Consider the following 20843-nt stretch of genomic DNA (forward strand, 5'->3'; position numbering starts at 1 on the left):
ATATTTTTTCACCTCTCAGTATCCCTGGAATTGGGAGTTTTATAAGTGATAATATGTTTGATTTGATGACATGCAGTAATGAGTAATGGTACAGTTAACACCACACTTTTCTATGACAGACACTGTTCTAGGTACTTCACAGGTATTAACTCCTTTAGTCCTCCCATTAAGTTTTTACAGGGAAAAACAAGCACAGACAAGATTACAAAGCTAGTTCATCAAAGAGAAGACATGAATCTAGTAAGTCTGGCTTCAAAACCTATACTCTTAGCTGTAACATATAAATTGTAAATGTTTACTCTGGCATGAAAAACCAGAAATACTGTTTCAGGCTCCAAATTAAAGCACAATTTTTATAAAAAAAATTTATAGTAGCACATGTAAAATCTACTTTAGCTTTTAGTTTTGTCATCTATCTTGATCCAATCAGATCAAGATGTATATGACCCACAGAGCTTCAGAAATAAAGTCCAGTATTTCCCCTACAAAAAAAAAAAAATCACAATTTCTTCAAAATGTGCAAAGTCATTTCTAAAACCTGAGAGCCTAATTTTTCAAAGTGGAAGCACATGGGCCATATAAAATTCATCAATGGTCAAAAAGGCTACCAGATTTGTGTCTGATACTCATTTCCACATATCCCCCAAACTCCTGCCTCCCAAAAAGATTTCTGTAAGCTTACCTCTGCATTGGGTGTACAAGAACGCCTGATGAACCGAGCCTCATTTCCAAAAGTCCTTGCATCAACACACATTTCTAGCCCGTGAAATTTAGAATAAAACAAAACAAAAGGATATGGTCTACAAAGAAAGAAATGCATTATAAACTATTAACATATTACCAAACTTCTAAAATACTCAAAGTCAATAGTGAAGCCAAGATCTGGATACAGGCAATCTGATACCAGAACCCATTTGTTAAGGGCAAGTTCATGCTAATCCGATTTTTACTTGCTCCAATAATCTTACTTAAATCAAAGTTAATTAACTGAAGGTAGAAATTCAAATTTACAAGGAAAAATAAAAAGGGGGTGACTAGCCTTTACAGAAGGATTCATAACTGGATGCCTTTAAAATCCGTATCTAGTAGTGCATTTAAGTGTTTGATTTACAACACTGTTTCACATAAAATTTGTATGTAAAAGAGAAGTATTCTTGTATATCTTTCAAATCTTAAAAACTCAATTATAAACAACAAATAATCATATAGACTGAGAATGTTCTCAGTCTATACCAATGTATTTCTACACCTCAGGGAAGCAATGGTCACATCAAATCCCCATCAAAATCACAAACCACAGAAGAGGGCTCCAGAGCCATTCACTTTCACAAGAAAGTGAACGTTTTAAAGTAGGGCACATCTAACATCCTCTAATAAAGAGGAAGGGATTTTTGCCTGTGATCACCAATGGTCTTTTCAGGTTCTACCAATTATGTCACAAGGAGTTAGGAAAGGTCCTGGACTCAAAAGGATTCCTTAGAATCTTATGCAATCAGAGTCATCCATCTAAACTGCTGTAGTTTATCTTTGAAGTAGACTATTGTAGGAGTGTCAGCAAGACAGAGATGGGTAAGAGACTGAGGAATACATCTGCTTTTTGCTGTATTTTATTATAGTTCAAAAGTTTATCATTAGTCATTGTTCAGTCACACTACACTTTTAAATGTATTAAAATGCACTCAGGAAGGCAAAATATATATGAACACAGATAGCATCTTGGTAAAATAGCCCCAAAACCCCAATTCATAACTATAGATAACTGATAAAATAAAGAAATATACCTCTTAAAGAAATATCCATTTGCTTCAAACTGTTCTCTTAGCATAAACTTCCCTCTGTACTCAATGATAAGTGCATCAGGAGGCAAATCTTTTGCAGATTTCAGAATTTTCTTATTTTTTTGTATATGGCTCTAAAACCAGAGAAATGTTGAGATTAATTAAACCTGATTGCTTTCAAGCTAACTACTCAAGATATGCATTAGAAAACGGTTTTGTTTCATAATTTTTTTTGGCAAATGAAATATTTACCTCCACAGGAGGCTTGAAGAGCAAATTGTTGGTATTCAAATCTGATTTATTTATTTCTTTTTTGTCATTTCCATTGCCTAATCTCAGAGCTATTCTTTGTGCCTCCCTCTGAACACCCTCACTATACTGGTTACTGTTTGCCTCTTCATAGCGATCCATCCACGCTTTGATTTTTGTCTCCCATCCAAAATTTGAACCATCAGATGAAGGATCGATCTCTGGAGCTGACCCCTGAAATCACAGCAAAGCATTAATATCTGGACTTCCAAGTATTTATATACACACACTCAAATAAATGATCATCTATGTAAAAGAATGTAATATAAAGTAGAGACAATGATAGGCTTTCAGAGGTTCTAGGGAAAAACAGACCATAAATGAGCAGCCTACTACATCTTCATACTGCATGCCAGACAGGTAAGGACTTAGAAAACTAAAGGAGACCAAGTTATGTTGGACTAGCAAAAATTCAGCCTTCACTGACACCACTGTAGCCCAAAGGGCGTCATTAATAAAACTGCAAACACTCCAAACTTGGGAGTCACTGCTAGCTATTGGTTAAAAAAAGGACAGCATGGTGCTGACTAAGCCTGTGTAGCTCAGGGTCCAACTCTTAAGTGTCCAACTCTTGACTGTGGCTCAAGTCATGATCTCAAGGCTGAGACAGAGACTCAAATCAGCCCTGAGCTGGGTGTGGATTCTGCTTAAGATGCTTAAGATTGGAGCACTTGGGTGGCTCAGTCATTAAGCGTCTGCCTGCCTTCGACTCAGGTCATGATCCCAAGGTCCTGGGATGGAGCCCCACATCAGGCTCCCTGCTCCTCCCTTTCCCACTGCCCCTGCTTGTGTTCCCTCTCTCATTGTCATTCTCTGTCAATAAATAAATAAAATCTTAAAAAAAAAAAAAAAAAAAGGATGCTTAAGATTCTTTCTCCCTCACCTCTCCCTCTGCCCCTCTCACACTGCTCTCTTGGGAGCTCTTTAAAAAAAATAAATAAATAAAAGAACATGCACTATTTTATTAGAGACTGTCAGTATCTACCTTGTATTCATAGTTTTGACAGACTACAATTTTGACATGTTTTATTTAAAAATACATGTTGATATCTTAATTTAGTGTAATTTCAAGATCTATAATCAACTGTCCACGTGATAAATTTGACATAAGGAACAAAATATCTCACAGAATGTGAAATGACCAAAATGGTCCATAGCCTAAATTCAAGGGTCACAGTGACAGCAAGGACCTTTGCTCATCTATACCTCCTACTAAAAACCCAAAAGATAAGAATGCTTAGTGCAAAGTACAGAAAGTCATAGCCTCTCTTAATCTGTTACAGAGCAAAAAGTGTGGGGCACTTGGCTGGCTCCGTTGAAAGAGCATGCAACTCTTGGTCTTGGAGTGGTAAGTTTGAGCCTCATGCTGGGTGTAGAGATTAACTTAAAATTTAAAAAAATCTTACTGGACACCTGGGTGACTCAGTTGGTTTAAGTGGCTGCCTTAGGCTCAGGTCATGATCCCAGGATCCTAGGACTGAGCCCTGCATCAGGCTCCCTGCTTGGCAGAAAGCCTGCTTCTTCCTCTCCCTCTGCCTGCTGCTCTGATTACTTGTACTCTCTCTGTCAAATAAATAAATAAAATCTTCAAAAAATAAAAATTTTTAAAATCTAAAAAAAAAAAAGAACAAAAGGGGACTCTTTTCTTGCTGGAATGCAACTTACAGACAGGCATAATTACCACACATTTTGAAAATATATTAAAAGGTGGAATCCCACAATAAGGTTTTTTTTTAAGATTTCATTTATTTATTTGACAGTGACAGAGAGAGCAAACACAAGGGAGAGCGTGAAGCAGGCTCCCCACTGAGCAGGGAGCCCAACGTGGGGCTCGATCCCAGGACCCTGGGATCATGATTTGAGCCAAAGACAGATGTTTAACGACTGAGCTAGCCAGACACCCCTTCCAGAATGATTTTTTTTTTTAAGATTTTATTTATTTGACAGAGAGAGATCACAAGTGGTGGGGGGAAGCAGTCTCCCCGCTGAGCAGGGAGCCCGATGCAGGACTTGATCCCAGGACCCTGAGATCATGACCTGAGCCGAAGGCAGAGGCTTAGCCCACTGGGCCACCCAGGCGTCTCCAGAATGATTCTTATTTGCAATCTTGGGAAGAAAGTCAATCAATGCAGATAACAAAAACTTTTGTTTCATTAGCATAATTCAGATTGTAAATGATTTTAACACATGACATTTCAATTTTTTGTAAATGCTATTCATCAATTTTGTTCTACAACACTGAACACCTTGATGAGAAAAAATTATTTCCTATGGTAAGTGCTGTGAAGTGTGTAAACCTGGCGATTCACAGACCTGTACCCCTGGGGCTAATAATACATTATATGTTTATAAAAGAAAAGAAAAACACAGAAAAAAAATAGAAGCTTTTTTGGTTTCCTCAATAATTTTTTCAGTACACAGAGGCCCTGAGACAAAATTGTTTAAGAACTGTCGCTTTAGGAAGGCATTTATTTTCTCAGTTGGTGTGAGATGTACTAATAATAAAGATTGTTACTATCTGTTGGGAAAAAAAAAAAAAAGTTTATCTCTAAAGTATGTACAACCTACATAACTAAAATTTTAAAATCACATGTAGAATTAATAAAAGCTCTTATATATCCTGTTAGCCAGGTACACATGTACAGTCAACACTAAAGTTTACCATTTGTCCACCTTCCATATAGGTAATTTTTATTACAAAAAGTATCATTCTTTCCTACAATGAAACAAACTATAGTAAGTTGTTCAACTACTTGACAGAGTGTGTTTATTTTTACCAACTGATATTTTATGTAATTATATATTCCACATTATGACCACCTTTTAACAGATTTTTACACAAATATGAAATACTACATATTAAGGCTTTCATCAGCATTATTAAAGAAATCTAGTAATATCTCAGCTTTTATTTTTTTGTTAATTTTACTTTTTACTTTCTAAAGATTTTATTTATTTATTTGACAGACAGAGATCACAAGTAGGCAGAGAGGCAGGCAGGGGCGGGGGCGGGGTGCAGGGGAACCAGGCTCCCTCCTGAGCAGAGAGCCGGATGCAGGGCTCAATCCCAGTACCCTGGGATCATGACCTGAGCTGAAGGCAGAGGCTTTAACCCACTGAGCCACCCAGGTGCCCCAAGAAATCTAATAAATTTTAAAGATTTTTTTCTTTCTCTTTTACCACCCCCGACCCCAATCAAGCCTTCTACTGACCTGGTATATATCTGATGCAGTAAATTCTTCTATATCTCTTCAACCTATAAATACTACAGAATTACTAACTGGAATTGCTGTATCTTAAAGAAGGTATCTTTGACTTAAGTAAAAAATATCTTTAGGGGCACCTGGGTGGCTCAGTGGGTTAAGCATCTGCCATCGGCTCAGGTCATGATCTCAGGGTCCTGGATAGAGTCCTGCATCAGGCTCTCTGCTCAGCAGGGAGCATGCTTCCCCCCTCTCTGCCTGCCTCTCTACCTACTTGTGATCTCTCCCTCTCTCTCTCTCTGCTCTGTCAAATAAATAAAATCTTCTAAAATATATGTATATATCTTTAAAGATTCACAAAGATTATTAAAATTTCACTTTCTTAGTCACTTCTTTACATAATAAATGAAAATATTTTACTTAAGTAAAAGATACCCCATCTTCAATAAACCTATTGGGATGACTACTGGATAAATTGGAAAAGGAAACTACAAAGTATTGAGTTTCTACTGGGTAAATCCAAAAACCTTTTCAGACTGTACGTTATGTCAGAGAATATCCCATAAACTCAAGTTTAATATATATATAGTAAGTATAAAAGTACAAACATATACTTTAACACAGAAAGAACATTTTTGGGCTTATAGTCTGTTGAGTGTCACGATGTATTAACTTTCTTGAGAAAGAACTACAAAAGTATGTAGTAATCATCACTGCACAGGTGTTAAATGATTTGTTTTCCAGGGAATGTGGAATAATGAGTAACTATTATGCTTTACACAATGGTCACAACAAATATACTGTAACATGCTCCCTATTTTACTATCTGACAACTTGAGAAACCCATTATTCTTTAACCATATAACCTAGAAAGCTATCGACATACTATATAGCTGACCTCTGTTATCCAACACCTATCTTTTGGTGGGGAGGCAGAGCTAAAGAGCCTTGCCTCTCTCAGCAATCTGGCCATCTACAAAATTGAGGATGTATTCTAATTAATTCAAGGTACAGGTGACTACTTTGTACTTCAATGGTGATTTTATAGTATTTTATAACAACTTACTTAATTAAATCACTAGAATCCCAACTATGCAAAATATACAAATTTTCAAATTCTCAATGTGATTTTGCATTCATATGTCCAGTATATGAAGTGGTACTGGGAGGCATGGAATGCAATAACTGAAATTCATATTACCCCAAATTTTGATATTAGGTATTACTTACATACCACTTCCTTTTGCTTAATATTTTAACATTGTGAGTAAACTCCAAGAGTGGCATATTAATCAAAATAGGATTTTCTATGGTACACTTCTGATAAAGATATAATAAGCAATAAATGATACACAATGAAGAGAACATAAAGATTATGGACAATCACTTAATAAGCTCCTGAAAAACTGACAGTTGGTACTAAGGACTTAAATTTAATGTATTTACCTTAACTCTTGATGACTTCCTAGATCCTTCGCGAAAAGCCTGAAATAACATTAAATTCTGAGTGAGTTTTTCTTTAAACTGAATATAATATTTAAGAATCAATCAGTTCACTAAAGTCATCTACTAGAATATTATTCTATTATTAACAATAGAATGCAGACAGGGCGCCTGGGTGGCTCAGTCAGTTAAGTGTCTGTCTTCAGCTAAGGTCATGATCCCAGGGTTCTGGGATCACCCCATCAGGCTTCCTGTTCAGTGGGAAGTCTGCTTCTCCCTCTCCCTCTGCCCCTCCCTTCCACTTCTGCACTCATGCATGCTCTCTCTCTCTCTCCCCACCCCACCCTCAAATAAAATAAAATTAAAAAAATAAGAGTGCAAACTTTGTATACCTGAAACTAAAATATATTCAAATTAAAAAAAATAAGAATGTAGATTATGTAAGAACATAAGAATATGTATGTGATACTGCCCAAAAAACCCTCACGTTTTCTGTGTGCTCAATTATTACAACCATGGAAAAATATCTGATTAAAATTGAAAGGGTATTAAAAATAATACAATAATTTTATTGAAGTCATGAGTTTTGGGAGTGATAAAATAATGTTACTACTTTAATTCTCTAAGTCAACTAGTAAGTGATTTGAATTTGTTGTTTTATTTAAGAAATATACACTGTGGTAAAAGAGAGCTGTATTTATTCAATAAATATTTAGTGACAGCTCACTAATCTGCTGGGTCCTGAAAGGTATTTAACATTTATCTTCATCATCAGTCCACCCCAAAAGTCTCTAGGGGGACTAACAAACATAAACCGAGAGTAAGCAATATAGACCCAAATATATTTAAGTGTCAAGTCTGTGTGTAGACTACATGTTAGAAGCAAGCAAGATTTACTAACAACAAAAACAAGGCAATGAACCTTCATGGGAAACATGGGAAAAGAGCTAGGTAGACTTTAGAGAATGGATGTACTCAGAGAGATGAACTGAAAGGAACCCAATCCTAGTTCCTTATATGAGGGGCACCTGGGTGGCTCAGGTCATAATCTCAGGATCCTGGGGTCAAGCCACCCCCTGTCCCCCGGGGGGTCTGGTACTCCTTCTCCTTCTGTATACCCCTTGTGCTCTCACTCTCTCTCAGATGAATAAAATCTTCTAAAAAATTATAAAAAAATATGAAAGAAGGCATTAAATGGGAAAAATATGCCACAGTCAAGGAAAAATGAATATATGCACTTGTACCTACTGAAGAGTATGAAATAAAATTGGCTAAAATTAAAAATTAGACCTTGGAAACCTTATTTTAAAAAGTCCGATTTTATGATTCTGACTCAAATACAGTTATGCTTTTCTTTACGGTAGAGGAATCAAAATTCTTCTAAGCAGAGAAGAGATGTAAGAGCAATATTCACAGGAGATATTGCAAAGCAGAAAGATAAAGTTGGAGAAATTAAATATGGTAAATTATTACTGCAATACGAGGTGATGAAGGCTTAGATGAGTTTGCAGAAGCAAAAGAAAGAAAAATAAAAAAGTAAGAGACACTCCAAAGGAAAAAATTAACAGTGCTTTTGAAAATCAATCTGAATGTCCAAAAGTAAAGATGACTTAAAGATTTTTGAGGCTGGGGGCACCTGGGTGGCATTTCTATGACTAGTTTCACTAGTGATGATGGCAAATCACTATGCAAACATTCTTCTCTATTACGCTCCAATCTTTTAAACATATTAAAATTTTAAAACGAGTTTTAAAAAGCTTAAGATTCTAACACCGTTTCTGGCTACCATCCAATACTCATCTGCCTTTCCTGTAAAACTCAGCTCCCACCAATTTCCATCTATACATCTTAAGAAAGAAAAACATACCTTTTTACACTTTGAAATACTTTGGTCTTTCTCCCCACTTTTTTTCCTTCGTTTATCATTAACCTTGGAAACTCTCGAAGCAGTTAGAGTAATCGATGTTGGGGTGTGCTGAAATGCAGTATATAATTCCACAGGAACTTCATCCCCACTCTCAGTTGCACTGGTATCACCATCTTCCAAGGCAAAACAGAAACTATTGTACTTGTAATACTATTTCAAACAAAACAAAAAACAAACTACATGGCATTCTATGTGGCAAACTGTTATATCTCCATCTGTCTGAAGAATAAACATTTTTTCTTACTTCCTCACCTCAACGACACTTCAAATGCAAACTACAAGTACCATTTCTTACACACTGAACTAGATACAAAAGTTTGACATTACACAGACATAGTGTGACTGTGGGAAAGCAGCACTTGCATAAACTGCAAGGAAATTCACAATTCCCTATGAAGGGGAATTTAGTCATATCTAGCAAAATTCTACATTTATTACCCTTTCATCCAGTAATCCCATTTCTAGTATGTATTCAAAGATAAAGTGAACGAAACCCCCCCCAAAAAAAAACCCTTATCCAGGAGAGTTTCATTGAAGGTACTACTTGTAATAACATAAACAAAAAATAAAAAAATACTGGAAACATCCTAAATGTCCATCAAACAGGAAGAGTTCAATTAACTATGATTATTCAAAACCATTTGTACTAGTATTGTTTTAAGCCAAAATCAAAGTTATATTGTAGTTACACTTCTAAAATCTATTCTTAAAAATGAAAAACTACTACTCCATTATGATAAACTAACGGATCACCATCTCTCTGAAGAGCAAACATATTTTAATACTTCTTTAAACCAATATAACTTTGTAGAAAAACATGGATGATTTATAATTTTTATTTTCCTCTACTTCCTACGTTTTCTAAAATAAGTACATTCTTATTCTATAATCTGTTAAAAAAAGAATATTTAAAATCTCTACCTGATTGTAAGTCATATACACAATCAACATTCACTGCTAAGGTGTTTACATCTGACTAAAATACGCAGGCCACCCAATTCTCTTGCTCATACTGATCTTCATTTAGTATAGATTCTTTTCACCTACCTGACATATTCTCCCTTTTCCGGCGTTGTAGTAGCACTGCCCTCTCTTTATCCAAACTCCTGTATTAAAATATTAATGATTATTTATCAAACTTTCATGAATTTAGGTGTAAGCAGCTTGGTTTTAAACGTGATAAACTTTACAATTTCTCTAATATGTTTTTACTGAAAAATGAAAAGTATAAAATATTATGTATTATCCCTTGCCTTAGTTAGATCTTATCCAGCGTAATCAGCAGCAGATGCCAGTTAAGTGACTCTACTGTACTTCTAAGAAAAAAACCTTTTACTTAGGAAACAGCAAAAAGTCTGTTAAAAAAAGGATGCTATTTCATGAAAAAGATGGGGTTATCTTGAAGGGATGGAAAGAAATCAATCAACCTCAACATACCTCTATAAAGTGACCTTATGCACATATTTTTAAGAGAAAAAAATGAAATGTGGCAAAAACTATAGTATACTATCACTTACCTAAGTAAGGTAAGAAATACAAGTATGTATGTATATATCTGTTTCTAATAAGGAAACAATGGAAAGAATAATCCATTTTTTATCCTACTTCAGGGGTGGAAGGACATAATCACATTAGCATATAGTCATAAAAATAAAGTACAAAACAATCCTAAAAATAAAAAGTAACTAGATTATTCATATATTTCTGACAGGAATATAAAATGGTACAACTGATCCACAAAATAGTTGGGCAATTTTGTGTAAAACTAAACATGCTACTACCATGTGACTGAACAACTGCACTTTCAGGCATTTATCCCAGAGAAAACAAACTTAACACTCACACCAAAACCTGTACACAAATGTTCACAGCCACTTTATCTGTAATAGCCCAAAAGTGGAAAAGACCCAAATGTCCAATGGGTAGGTGGTTACTGTACATATATATCACAGAACACTACTCCGCAATAAGAACGAACAAAATACTAGTAACATGCAACGAATTAGCTGGCTCTCCCGAGAATTACGCTGAGTAAAAAAAGCCAATCCCAAAGGTCACATACTGTATGATTCCATTTATATAACATCTTTGAAATGACAAAATTATAGTCATGGATTACAGATTACAGCAGTGGAGTTGCCAAAGGTCAGGTATGAGACGGGTGGGAGAAGTGGGAGGTGGTGTGGCTGTAAAATGCAACATTAGGGATCCTCTCCATGGAAATGTTTTGTTTCTTGACTGTATCAATGTCAATATCCTAACCGTAATACTGTATTAATAGTTTTGCAACATGTCACCACAGGGGCAACTGGGTGAAGTATATACAGAATTTCTGTATTATTTCATAACTGTATATGAATCTGTAATTAACTCAAAATAAAACGTTTTATTTTAAAAAATCCACCAAAAATAAAATAACATCAACATAGTGTGTATTCAGCTGGTATTATAATCACAGTGAAATCCTTTTAAGGGACTTTAAACACAATAACTATACATTCCTTGTGGCATATAACTTAAGAAAAAAAGTTCTGAACTCTTTTATATAGGGGCAGCACCTGGCTGGCTCAGCAGTGGAGCATGCAACTCTTGATTTCAGGGTCATGAATTTGAGCCACAATTTGGGTGTAGAATTCACATAATAAATAAATAAATAAATGGATGAATGAATAAATAAATAAATAAACTGTTTTACGTAATCATATGGTTGGGTGCTAGTGTTGGTATTGTTACTCTGAGACCACTGTATTTTTCTATGAAATGAAGCAACTAAGAAATTGGTGAGATTCTAATTACATTACTGTCTATACTGCTGGGAACTAGGATGTAAAAATGGGATAAAGAAACGGCTAAATGAAAACTTTATATTCCTAAATTTAAACTGCAATTATCTGTATAAACTCATGTACTTTATCTTAAAAATAACACACAAAACGTATTTCCTAGCTTTGTCTAAAACAACAAAGACCTAGGAACATGACCAATCCGGTAGGAAGGAGCATGACTAGCTCTCAGATTCTACAACTGAAAACCAATTCTCAAGTTAGAGGCACAAGAGTATAAAATAAGCTCAAGACGACTTCTTACACCAGAAAGCACAAAACCTATCAAGTACCAGTAGGTTACGGTCATAAGGGCTCAAGAGCAAACTTGATGAGGTTCCCAATGACCAAAACTGGACAAAATTTGAGTATCAATAAGAATAATAACTGCAACAGACTGATATCCAAGATGTTTAAATCCCTGAATTCATAATGATACTTAAATTTCTTTTCAGTATTCTGAACACTAGTAAATAAAAGGTCAGAATCAACAAGCATTTATCCTGCCTTTCCTTACCGAAATACAGTTGACTCTTGAACAACATGAAGAGTTAGGGTCACCAACCCCCCCTCCCCATGCAATCAGGTATCTGCATATAACGTTTGATTTTCCAAAAACTTAAACTACTGAAAGCCTACTATTGAATGTCAGCCTACTGATAACATAAACTGTTGATTAACACATATTTGGTATATGCATTATACATTCTTACAGTAGAAGTGCACCAGAGAAAAGAAAATGTAATTAAGAGGGGGCAGCTGGGTGGCTCAGTCAGTTGAGCATCTTGTCTTCCGCTCAGGTCATGATCCTAGGGTCCTGGGATTAAGCCCCACATTTGAATCTGCTGGCTCCCTGCTCAGCAGGGAGTCTGCTTCTCCCTCTTCATCTGCCTCTCTCCCCAACACCTCGTGCCCTCTCTTTCTCTCTCAAATAAGTAAAATTTAATTTAAAAAAGAAAATGTGATTAAGGAAGTCATAAAAATCATTTACTTATTCTATTGAAAAAAATTCACATTAAAAAAAGAAAAAATCCACATTTAAGTGGATCTGCACAGATCACAACTATGCTGTTCAAGGGTCAACTGTATTTCTTCAGAGAACTGAACAGTTAATATGGGAGAGTTTGTTTCTATAGAACTATTCCAGCTAGTAAGTTATAAGCAATAAGATTAACATGGCACTAACTTGCAACCCCTATTAATGGATCTAAATAAGGACTATCAATCAGTATGTCCTATCACAGAGACAACCAGATATTATGTGCTATCTGACAGAACAGAGTCCATGAAAAATCCTCCTCTCAGCACTCCCCAAAAAATCAAACCTACAATCCCATCACACACTTGTTTACAGAAATACAAAGGACATAGAAGCTGGTTATTATCATGATAATGCAATCAGCAAACAAATCAGAACAAACAATTCAGTTCCTTAAAAGGGAGACCAGAGTTGGTGGGGTGATGAAAGGAGGTTTGTATTACCAGAGTCTTAAGAGACAGATGTGTATCAACCAATCAGTATTTTAACCGTGGCTGAATGATAATAAATTTTATTGCATGTATCATAATGGTTTGGGGTTGATTTTTTTAAAAATTCTTTTACAGATACATATTGAAAGACATATAAATATATATATATAGAAATACATAGGGATACATGTGTATGAAATACTATATCTGGGACTCCCATTAAAATGTGTGAAAGGGAGAAGATATATATATGACAGTATAAATGAAAAAGATTATTGAAAATTATTGAAGCAGGGTGGTGGAACAATGATTTTTTATGGAATACATGGATCTTGTAACTCTTGAACATAGTGCACTCCCGTGAAAAAAAGATGCCATCACTTAGAAGATGTGCTATTTTATGCACTATTAATAAATTTAAAAAAAAAATCCACAAAGTAAACTGTGGCATATTATCAATAGAGAGACTCTTTTAGAGATGTCAGAATTAAAAAAAAAAAAAAAGAACATAAAAATGAAAAGTTTACCTTAGAATTGATGAAACACAGTAAAATCCATTAATTGTTTAATCCAGAATTCATACATAAACCTCTCTTAACGGAAGATTGCTTCAGTAAATTAACTGGCAATCTTGTAAGTATGCACAACTTACCTAGGCTGACAACGTTCACATAAGTATGTATCAGGAATATGCTGCCTGTCAATCCCCATGCAGTCAATATGTTGCCAAACACTTAAAGAAAAAGCAGAACATATAAAATGTTAACAGAATATTCTTAATTTAAGATGTGATTGTCTATTTAACTATCACTTCATAAGCACCCACTTTGAGTTTAGCACTGTAAAAGGTGCTGTGAGGAATTCATAGAAATATGTCCTTGGGGAGATAAAACTAAGATGCAAAGACAAGACGACAAATATAGGATTTTATATATATATATATATATATATATATATATATATATATATATATATATTTATTTCTAAAGCAAATATAACTTTTAATGTGAAAGGTAGTATACATTATAAATATTCTCAAAAGTCACAGCATGAAGATGTCCACACTATTTGAAGTTAATGGGAAAATAACCCTGGTGAATAATGGACTTGAATTAAAACCTCATCTGGGAGATTAGAAAGAAAAGGTGTCATTATAGTAACTTTTCTCAAGTAGACAGATATAAGGAGCAACAGCCAGCAGGCAGTTATCTATATGAAGGGGGATTTTCATTCTGAGACATAAAGGGGGTAGAACCGGATTAGTAAAGTGTAGTCAGATTACACAGGACTCAAAATTCAGGATGTGTACATATCTCCTCTGACAGGCACGAGGTAACACTAGAGGTGCTTTGGTGGTATACAGTTAATTCAAAGAAGTTAGGAAACCCAAAGTAGAAAAACCAACTAAGACAATTTTCCAACATTCCAAAACTTAAAGAAGGACAGAACTAGAAAGCAGCAGAGAAGATAAGTTAAAGAATCCAAGATACATTCCATAAGGATAGGGATTAAACCTATTCTGTCCTCAAATTATTTTTATAGAATACATGGATCACTTTGAGGCAATCTCTCAATTTGCTACTATTACTTATTTTGTTGCCAGGACTTTAATTGGCCCAAAGCTGATAGATAGATAGACAGACAGATAGATCTTAATTACTCTTTATATAATAATTAGCCATTTCAAATATATCTCTAATGAGTTAACTATAGTATGCTTTCCACTTCTAAACTGGGAAAGCTGGGAAAAGACCTGGTAGGAAGTGGAAGGTAACAAAATATAAGATGTGGGGGGGAAAGTGAGAAATAAAAGCAGAGCACCTGACAAGGCAGGTTAGAATAACAAACTGAATTAAATTTGGTAAGTAATAATGTCATGCAGATAAAAGTAGAAACAAAACTAGAAAATGCAATAAATGATCTGAGCTCTAGATGTCAAACTTGAAAGAGGAGTATAGGCTGGAGGTACATGGACATACACAGAGGCAATACAGAACAAAAAGAGGAAAAAAGGTAAAGCCTTGCAAATATACTACGGATTAAGCAGTAGAAAAATAGAACAACAAGAACAACAAAAAAAACCCAGATTCATAAAAGAGAGCAGTTGCTGAGAAGCAAATACCTTGAACAATCCAAAAACTGAACCGGTCCTTCAAGAATTTGCAGACAGGTATAAATCCTAAGGACTATTTCACTATTTTCTAATTGAGATAATTCTATATTATATCTAGATCATTGTAATGAAATCGAAAGAAAACACTGCATTAAAATGAAAACACTGCCAAATGGTATGTAATTTATCACATTAGATAAGATCAGCTAAGAGAAAGCTATTATTACATGATCAGTTAAAATATGAACTAAAATTTCCTAATTATTTAAAAAATAATGAAGAAAACAAGTTATCATTGAAGTTATTTTTTTAGTTTTTAAATTTACCTCCTGAATAAATTTACTGAGGTGACTGTTCATACTAATGATATGTGTCACAGGTAATAAGTATTTATTTTAAAATTTTAAAAGGTATCACAATAATTTTATTAAAATTAATTCAAAATATCACATCTTTACACAAAAATGCCGAATTTCACTCTCCAGTTAAGACTAATTCCTTCCTTCTGGCAAAAGTAAATCAACTTTTTAAAATATAACCCTATATGCATGTTTTTATCAATAACTTCCAACTCCTAATCATGTAATAGATGGGAAGAATATTACAAATAATGCAAAGTAATTTATATTTGGCTTTAAGATGTATTTTTACACTCATACTCAAATATGGGTATATGCTATACTATTTCAAATCAAATAATGAAGCATTGCCACAAACATCTGACCTAGGAAATTGTGTAAAGCCACCGAAGTATCTTACCCCCTACAGTACACTGCTTAAATCCTCTCTGCTTCCCACTCTGTACAAGGGATGGACTCAGTAACTTTCAGGCTGAAATCCTACAGTTCCCTCTCCATCTTCCCCAACTCCCTCCCCTGCAAAAAATCAAAAAACAAAACAAAACAGAAAAAAAAAAAACAAAAACAAAAACAAAAAATGAAAACAAAACCCCACTTTCTGTCCCAATCACACCTTCTCTAGGGGAGGAGGCCTTTCTTGGTGGTTGAACCAGGGTTGGGGGAGGGGAGACTGTGGTTCTGGTTCAAGGAGACTCCAGAGGGCTGCAAGGTTCAAGTCAAAAGGAGGTGAGAGAGTCAGGTCAAACAAACATCAATCAAAATGTGTAATTCCCCCAAACTGGAAAATCACAGTTGACTATACAGCACAAATAATTCCAAAGGAAATTCAGAGGGCTCATTTTTCTATCTTGTCTACCATTATATGCAGTTGTATTATTATTGGATGAGCAAAAAGAGAGATGGGATCCTACACGAATGACGTTCAGAACCAACTGCCTATTACTCAGTTAATAAGGAGGATTTCTAACAAACTCTAATAGAGCTTCGTTCCCATAAGAAATCTTTCTAGCAAAACACACTGCATTGATAGTAGCAATGCATCAAAAAAAATGTGGACACCAATTCCTTTAAAAGTGACTTTATCTTTTCCAAGAATAACAATCAAAGGTTAGCAACATTCAAGAAGAGTAAACGAACAGCGTAAGGTATTTTACCTGCATTTGTCACAACAGATCATATATCCATCATCATGTGTAAAACCACATATGCACCTGGTTACATCAGTACCGTAACTGCCATCCTCAGATGTGCTGATTGTTGTAGCACTGGAAGTTTCATCAAAGTTAGGAGTGGCAAATATGCCTACTTCATTTTTGCTAATAAGAACTGATGGAGGAGGGGAAGCCGGAGGTGTTGGAGGAGGACGAGCACCATAATTATGGTCCTGGATAATTGAACACAAATACAGCACAATATAATTCCAACAACAGTATGAACTTAGATAAAAATCAATCCTTAATTTGAATATTCAAGAAATATGAAATTGACCCATTTCTTCCCTAATACCTTTAAAATAATGACTTGTGAAGCTAGAAATTAAACCATACTAGTAAGAGAAAATGTCTACCCAACCTCAGTCACCTGCACAGGGACTGGACTTCCCTCAAACTCCATGCCCTCACCTCCCTAATCAAAAGATATCCTCAAAATCTTTTGGTTAAAGAGCTCCGCTTTCAAGATAGAAGCAGGTATAAGATGTGAAGATAGGGGTTAAAAACAAAACAACAAAAAAAAACCCACAAAAAAATCTTGGGAATGTGGAGACATTCTTAAAGAATAACAAAAACAACTAATAAAGACATATTATCCCTATATAGATTTTTTAAAATTTGGTGTTTATTCTGGTCCCAGAGGTAAAAATCCGTCATAACTGTACCTGGATAGTATCACAAATGTGTCCAGTTCTCTGTTACAATCTAACTTGTACCTAGCTATGCAACAAGTGAATGAGTTTAGATAAGCCTTCATTTTTTCAGCTATGAAATGGGGACAAAAATTATGCCCATCTGATGAAGCTGGTTTGGAAGATTAAATGAGATAATATATGTAAAAATGTTTAAAGTCTGGCACAAAAGTGCTCAATAAGTAGCAATTATGTAATTTATTATAAAATTACTATATAATTTAGAATCAACAGTAGATAGTAAATACAACCCTATGTTTTTTTTTATAGAGAAGGTAAAGAATTATAACACTAAACTATTAATAGCATAAAATGCATAATAACAGGAGTAAGATTAATAATAAAACTTCTAGGGAATGCCTCCTTTAGAATTTTAATCCCTCAATATAGTGAGAGTAATAAAGTTAAACTATAAATTACATACCTAATTATTTAGATAATATAAAGCAAGTATTTTTTCTAAATATTGTTTTAGGCACAATACCACATCTTCTTTCAACATCTAGATATAAAATAACCTTTGAGAGAAATGTTGGACACTTACCGCATAGGGCAAACCGATGTAACTGTGTGAATGATGCGAGCTGCTGGTATATAACTGGTGGGGATAACTGTTGGATTTCTCAACTACCACAGGGCTAGCTTCTACGGATTCTGGTCTGGAGGGGGAAGAGTTGCATTAAAGAGAATTCCACTCATTTTTGTTCTGTTCATGCATTTAAAATTCTAAGCATTTATTTCATATAACTTGTTTCTACACAAATGTCATTATTTCTATACAAATGTTTTTTCACAGTAGGTAGACACCCTGTGGACAAGATACATCCTATATATCCTATCTAGATTCTGTGTCCTAACAACAAAACTTTTAAGTAAAATAGTATCTTGCCTCCAAGTTCAAATATAGTTGCCCTCTCACTAAGAAAAATTATCAGGGGTGCCTGGGTGGCTCAGTGGGTTAAGCCGCTGCTTTCGGCTCAGGTCATGATCTCAGGGTCCTGGGATGGAATCCCGCATCGGGCTCTCTGCTCAGCAGGGAGCCTTCTTCCTCCTCTCTCTCTCTCTCTCTCTCTGCCTGCCTCTCTGCCTACTTGTGATCTCTCTCTCTCTCTCTCTGTCAAATAAATAAATAAATAATCTAAAAAGAAAAAAGAAAAATTATCAGAGATTAAACATTCTTTAATATACTCAGTGGCACTGGGGACACTAAACACAGGGGAGGAGGAAAGTGGCAGAAACAATTTAAACAGGAGGAAGAACACACTGAATCTCCATGGAACCCAATGTCAATGTTAAGTACACATTTCAATGTTCAAAACTGTAGGTCTACGTTAGTGTGCCAAGATGTAACAAAGCTCTGGAAAATATCATTAAAGTTAATGAATAGTTAAGAATAAATAATAGTAAAATAATAGTAATTAATAAATAAGTAATAAATAAAGTTAAGAAATAGGAAACTTCACAATGAACCAAGGTTTGCTTATAAAAAAAATAGAAGCAGCAGGTAGAGTTATACTGATCAGCAGTTCTCACCTGTAATGGTTAGGTGATGATGACCTGACCATCAACTGATACAAATGGGACTAAATATGAGTAAGGAAGTAGGTAGTAAACCTACTTCTGAAGCCAATTCAGAATAAAATTACTTTCTGGCTTGCATACACAAAACATGACCTGTTTCTGCGCCTTTATTCTTACCGCAGCCATCAACTGAGAAGATTTTTTTCGTAACACTCCTTCTCTTACCTCTCATTAAAAACTTGCCCTTAGAACTTAGTACTTTTGCACTCGTCGTGGTTTAATACTTCTTAATGTACTTACACCCTAGCTTCATATATCTATAGTCAACTGCTTCTTGATATACTGCTCCCCCCCACTCCCCTGTACAAAGTCTCAATTTAGCTCTAAGTGGCTGCTGTTGTTGAGATCTAGTATTACACAATCAGGAAAGAAAGGAAGCACAAACTGAAGTTGTCACATGGTTCTAGAGGAAAGAGCAGAAGAGCCTCCAAAAATGTTCTGAATACTTTGACAATCAATGCCTATGCTGTTATTTAAAAAATTGATTACTTTCTTTTAAAAAAGAAATTTTTAAATTTTAAAATCAACACATTCTCACTGCATAAAACTTAAATACATAAGAAAGTGAAAGATGTCTTCATCCAAATCTCAAACATACCCATGTTAAGAAGCCATGTAACTCCCTCTAAATTTTTCCTATCCATAAATAAATCTAAGAGCTGTTTATTTTTTCTTCATTTTTTAAACATACAATGTATTTTTTGTTTCAGGGGTACAGGTTTGTGATTCATTAGTCTTACACAATTCACAGCGCTCACCATAGCACAAACCCTCTTCAATGACCACCACCCAGCCACCAGAGCTGTTTATTTAAAAAACTGAGAATATACTGGGGCACCCAGGTGGCTTAGTCAGTTGGGCAGATGCCTTTGGCTCAGGTCATGATACCAGGGACCTGGGATGGAGCCCCGCATGGGCTCCTTGCTTGTCAGGAGCCTGGTTCTCCCCCTCCCTCTGCTTGCCACTCCTCCTGCTTGTTCCCTCTCTCTGTCAAATAAATAATTTTTTGAAAAAATTATAAAAAGTGAGAATATTCTCTATTTGCTTTTTCATAATCAGCTTTTTCCATCTGTCAATATCAATACTTATTACCTTATTTTTGCTAATAACTACTGACTTCAATATATAAGTGTACATAGTACTTAACAATTTCCCCATTCAGGAGAGGATGCCTGGGTGGTTCTGTCAGTTAAAGTGTCAGACTCAATTTTGGCTCAGGGCATGATCTAGGATTGTGCAATCCAGCCCCACATGGGCTCCATGCTCAGCACACCGGCCACTTGGGAGTCTCTCTCCCTTTCCATTTGTCCCTCCCCCCACTACACATCCTCTCTAAAAAGAAAGAAAACAGTGGCGCCTGGGTGGCTCAGTGGGTTAAAGCCTCTGCCTTAGGCTCAGGTCATGATTCCAGGGTCCTGGGATCGAGCCCCCATCAAGCTCTCTGCAAAGCAGCTCTCTGCTTCTTCCTCTCTCTCTCTGCCTGCCTCTCTGCCTACTTGTGATGTCTGTCAAATAAATAAATCTTAAAAACTAAATAAATAAGTAAAAAAAAAAAAGAAAACAATTTCCTTACTGGTGATATTCAGTTTTCATTGTTAAAGGCATCACTGCATTTGCATAATACATGGGAGTATTTCTACAATATGATCCCTGGGAGATAGAAATGCTCAACAGAAAGGTAAATGCATATAAAATGGATAGGTACTAGCAAACTGCCTTTGAGTGATTTACAATATCAATTGCTTTAAAATTCTTAAACAATTACACAGAAGGAAGAAGTCGGGGTGGCTCAGTCAGCAAAGCATCTGACTCTTGACTTCACCTGACTCGTGATCTCTGGGTCTCAGGATTGAGCCCCATGTTGGGTTCTATGCTAGCTAGGAGGCTGCTCATGGATTCTCCCCTCCTCTCTACCTATGCCCCTCCCATGGCCTG

The 20843-nt window shown here is 35.4% G+C and overlaps 1 protein-coding gene across 5 annotated transcripts in view; it reads right to left on the reverse strand.

Annotated features, from left to right (window-relative positions):
• Positions 1-20843, reverse strand: part of KMT2E (lysine methyltransferase 2E (inactive)) — a 91312-nt gene that overhangs the window by 25474 nt on the left and 44995 nt on the right. For all 5 annotated transcript variants that reach the window (XM_013060341.2, XM_004739570.3, XM_013060332.2 and 2 more), the window contains 9 exons: positions 17872-17986; positions 16579-16808; positions 13605-13685; positions 9708-9766; positions 8601-8773; positions 6737-6775; positions 2031-2261; positions 1782-1912; positions 683-800 (listed from right to left, as the gene is read on the reverse strand). In XM_013060341.2, the coding sequence (XP_012915795.2) occupies positions 683-800; positions 1782-1912; positions 2031-2261; positions 6737-6775; positions 8601-8773; positions 9708-9766; positions 13605-13685; positions 16579-16808; positions 17872-17986 (1177 nt within the window). The remainder of the gene's footprint in view (positions 1-682; positions 801-1781; positions 1913-2030; positions 2262-6736; positions 6776-8600; positions 8774-9707; positions 9767-13604; positions 13686-16578; positions 16809-17871; positions 17987-20843) is intronic.

Source organism: Mustela putorius, unplaced genomic scaffold, assembly GCF_011764305.1.
Source record: "Mustela putorius furo isolate JIRA1106 unplaced genomic scaffold, ASM1176430v1.1 tig00003845_pilon_pilon_pilon, whole genome shotgun sequence".
NCBI lineage: Eukaryota > Metazoa > Chordata > Mammalia > Carnivora > Mustelidae > Mustela > Mustela putorius.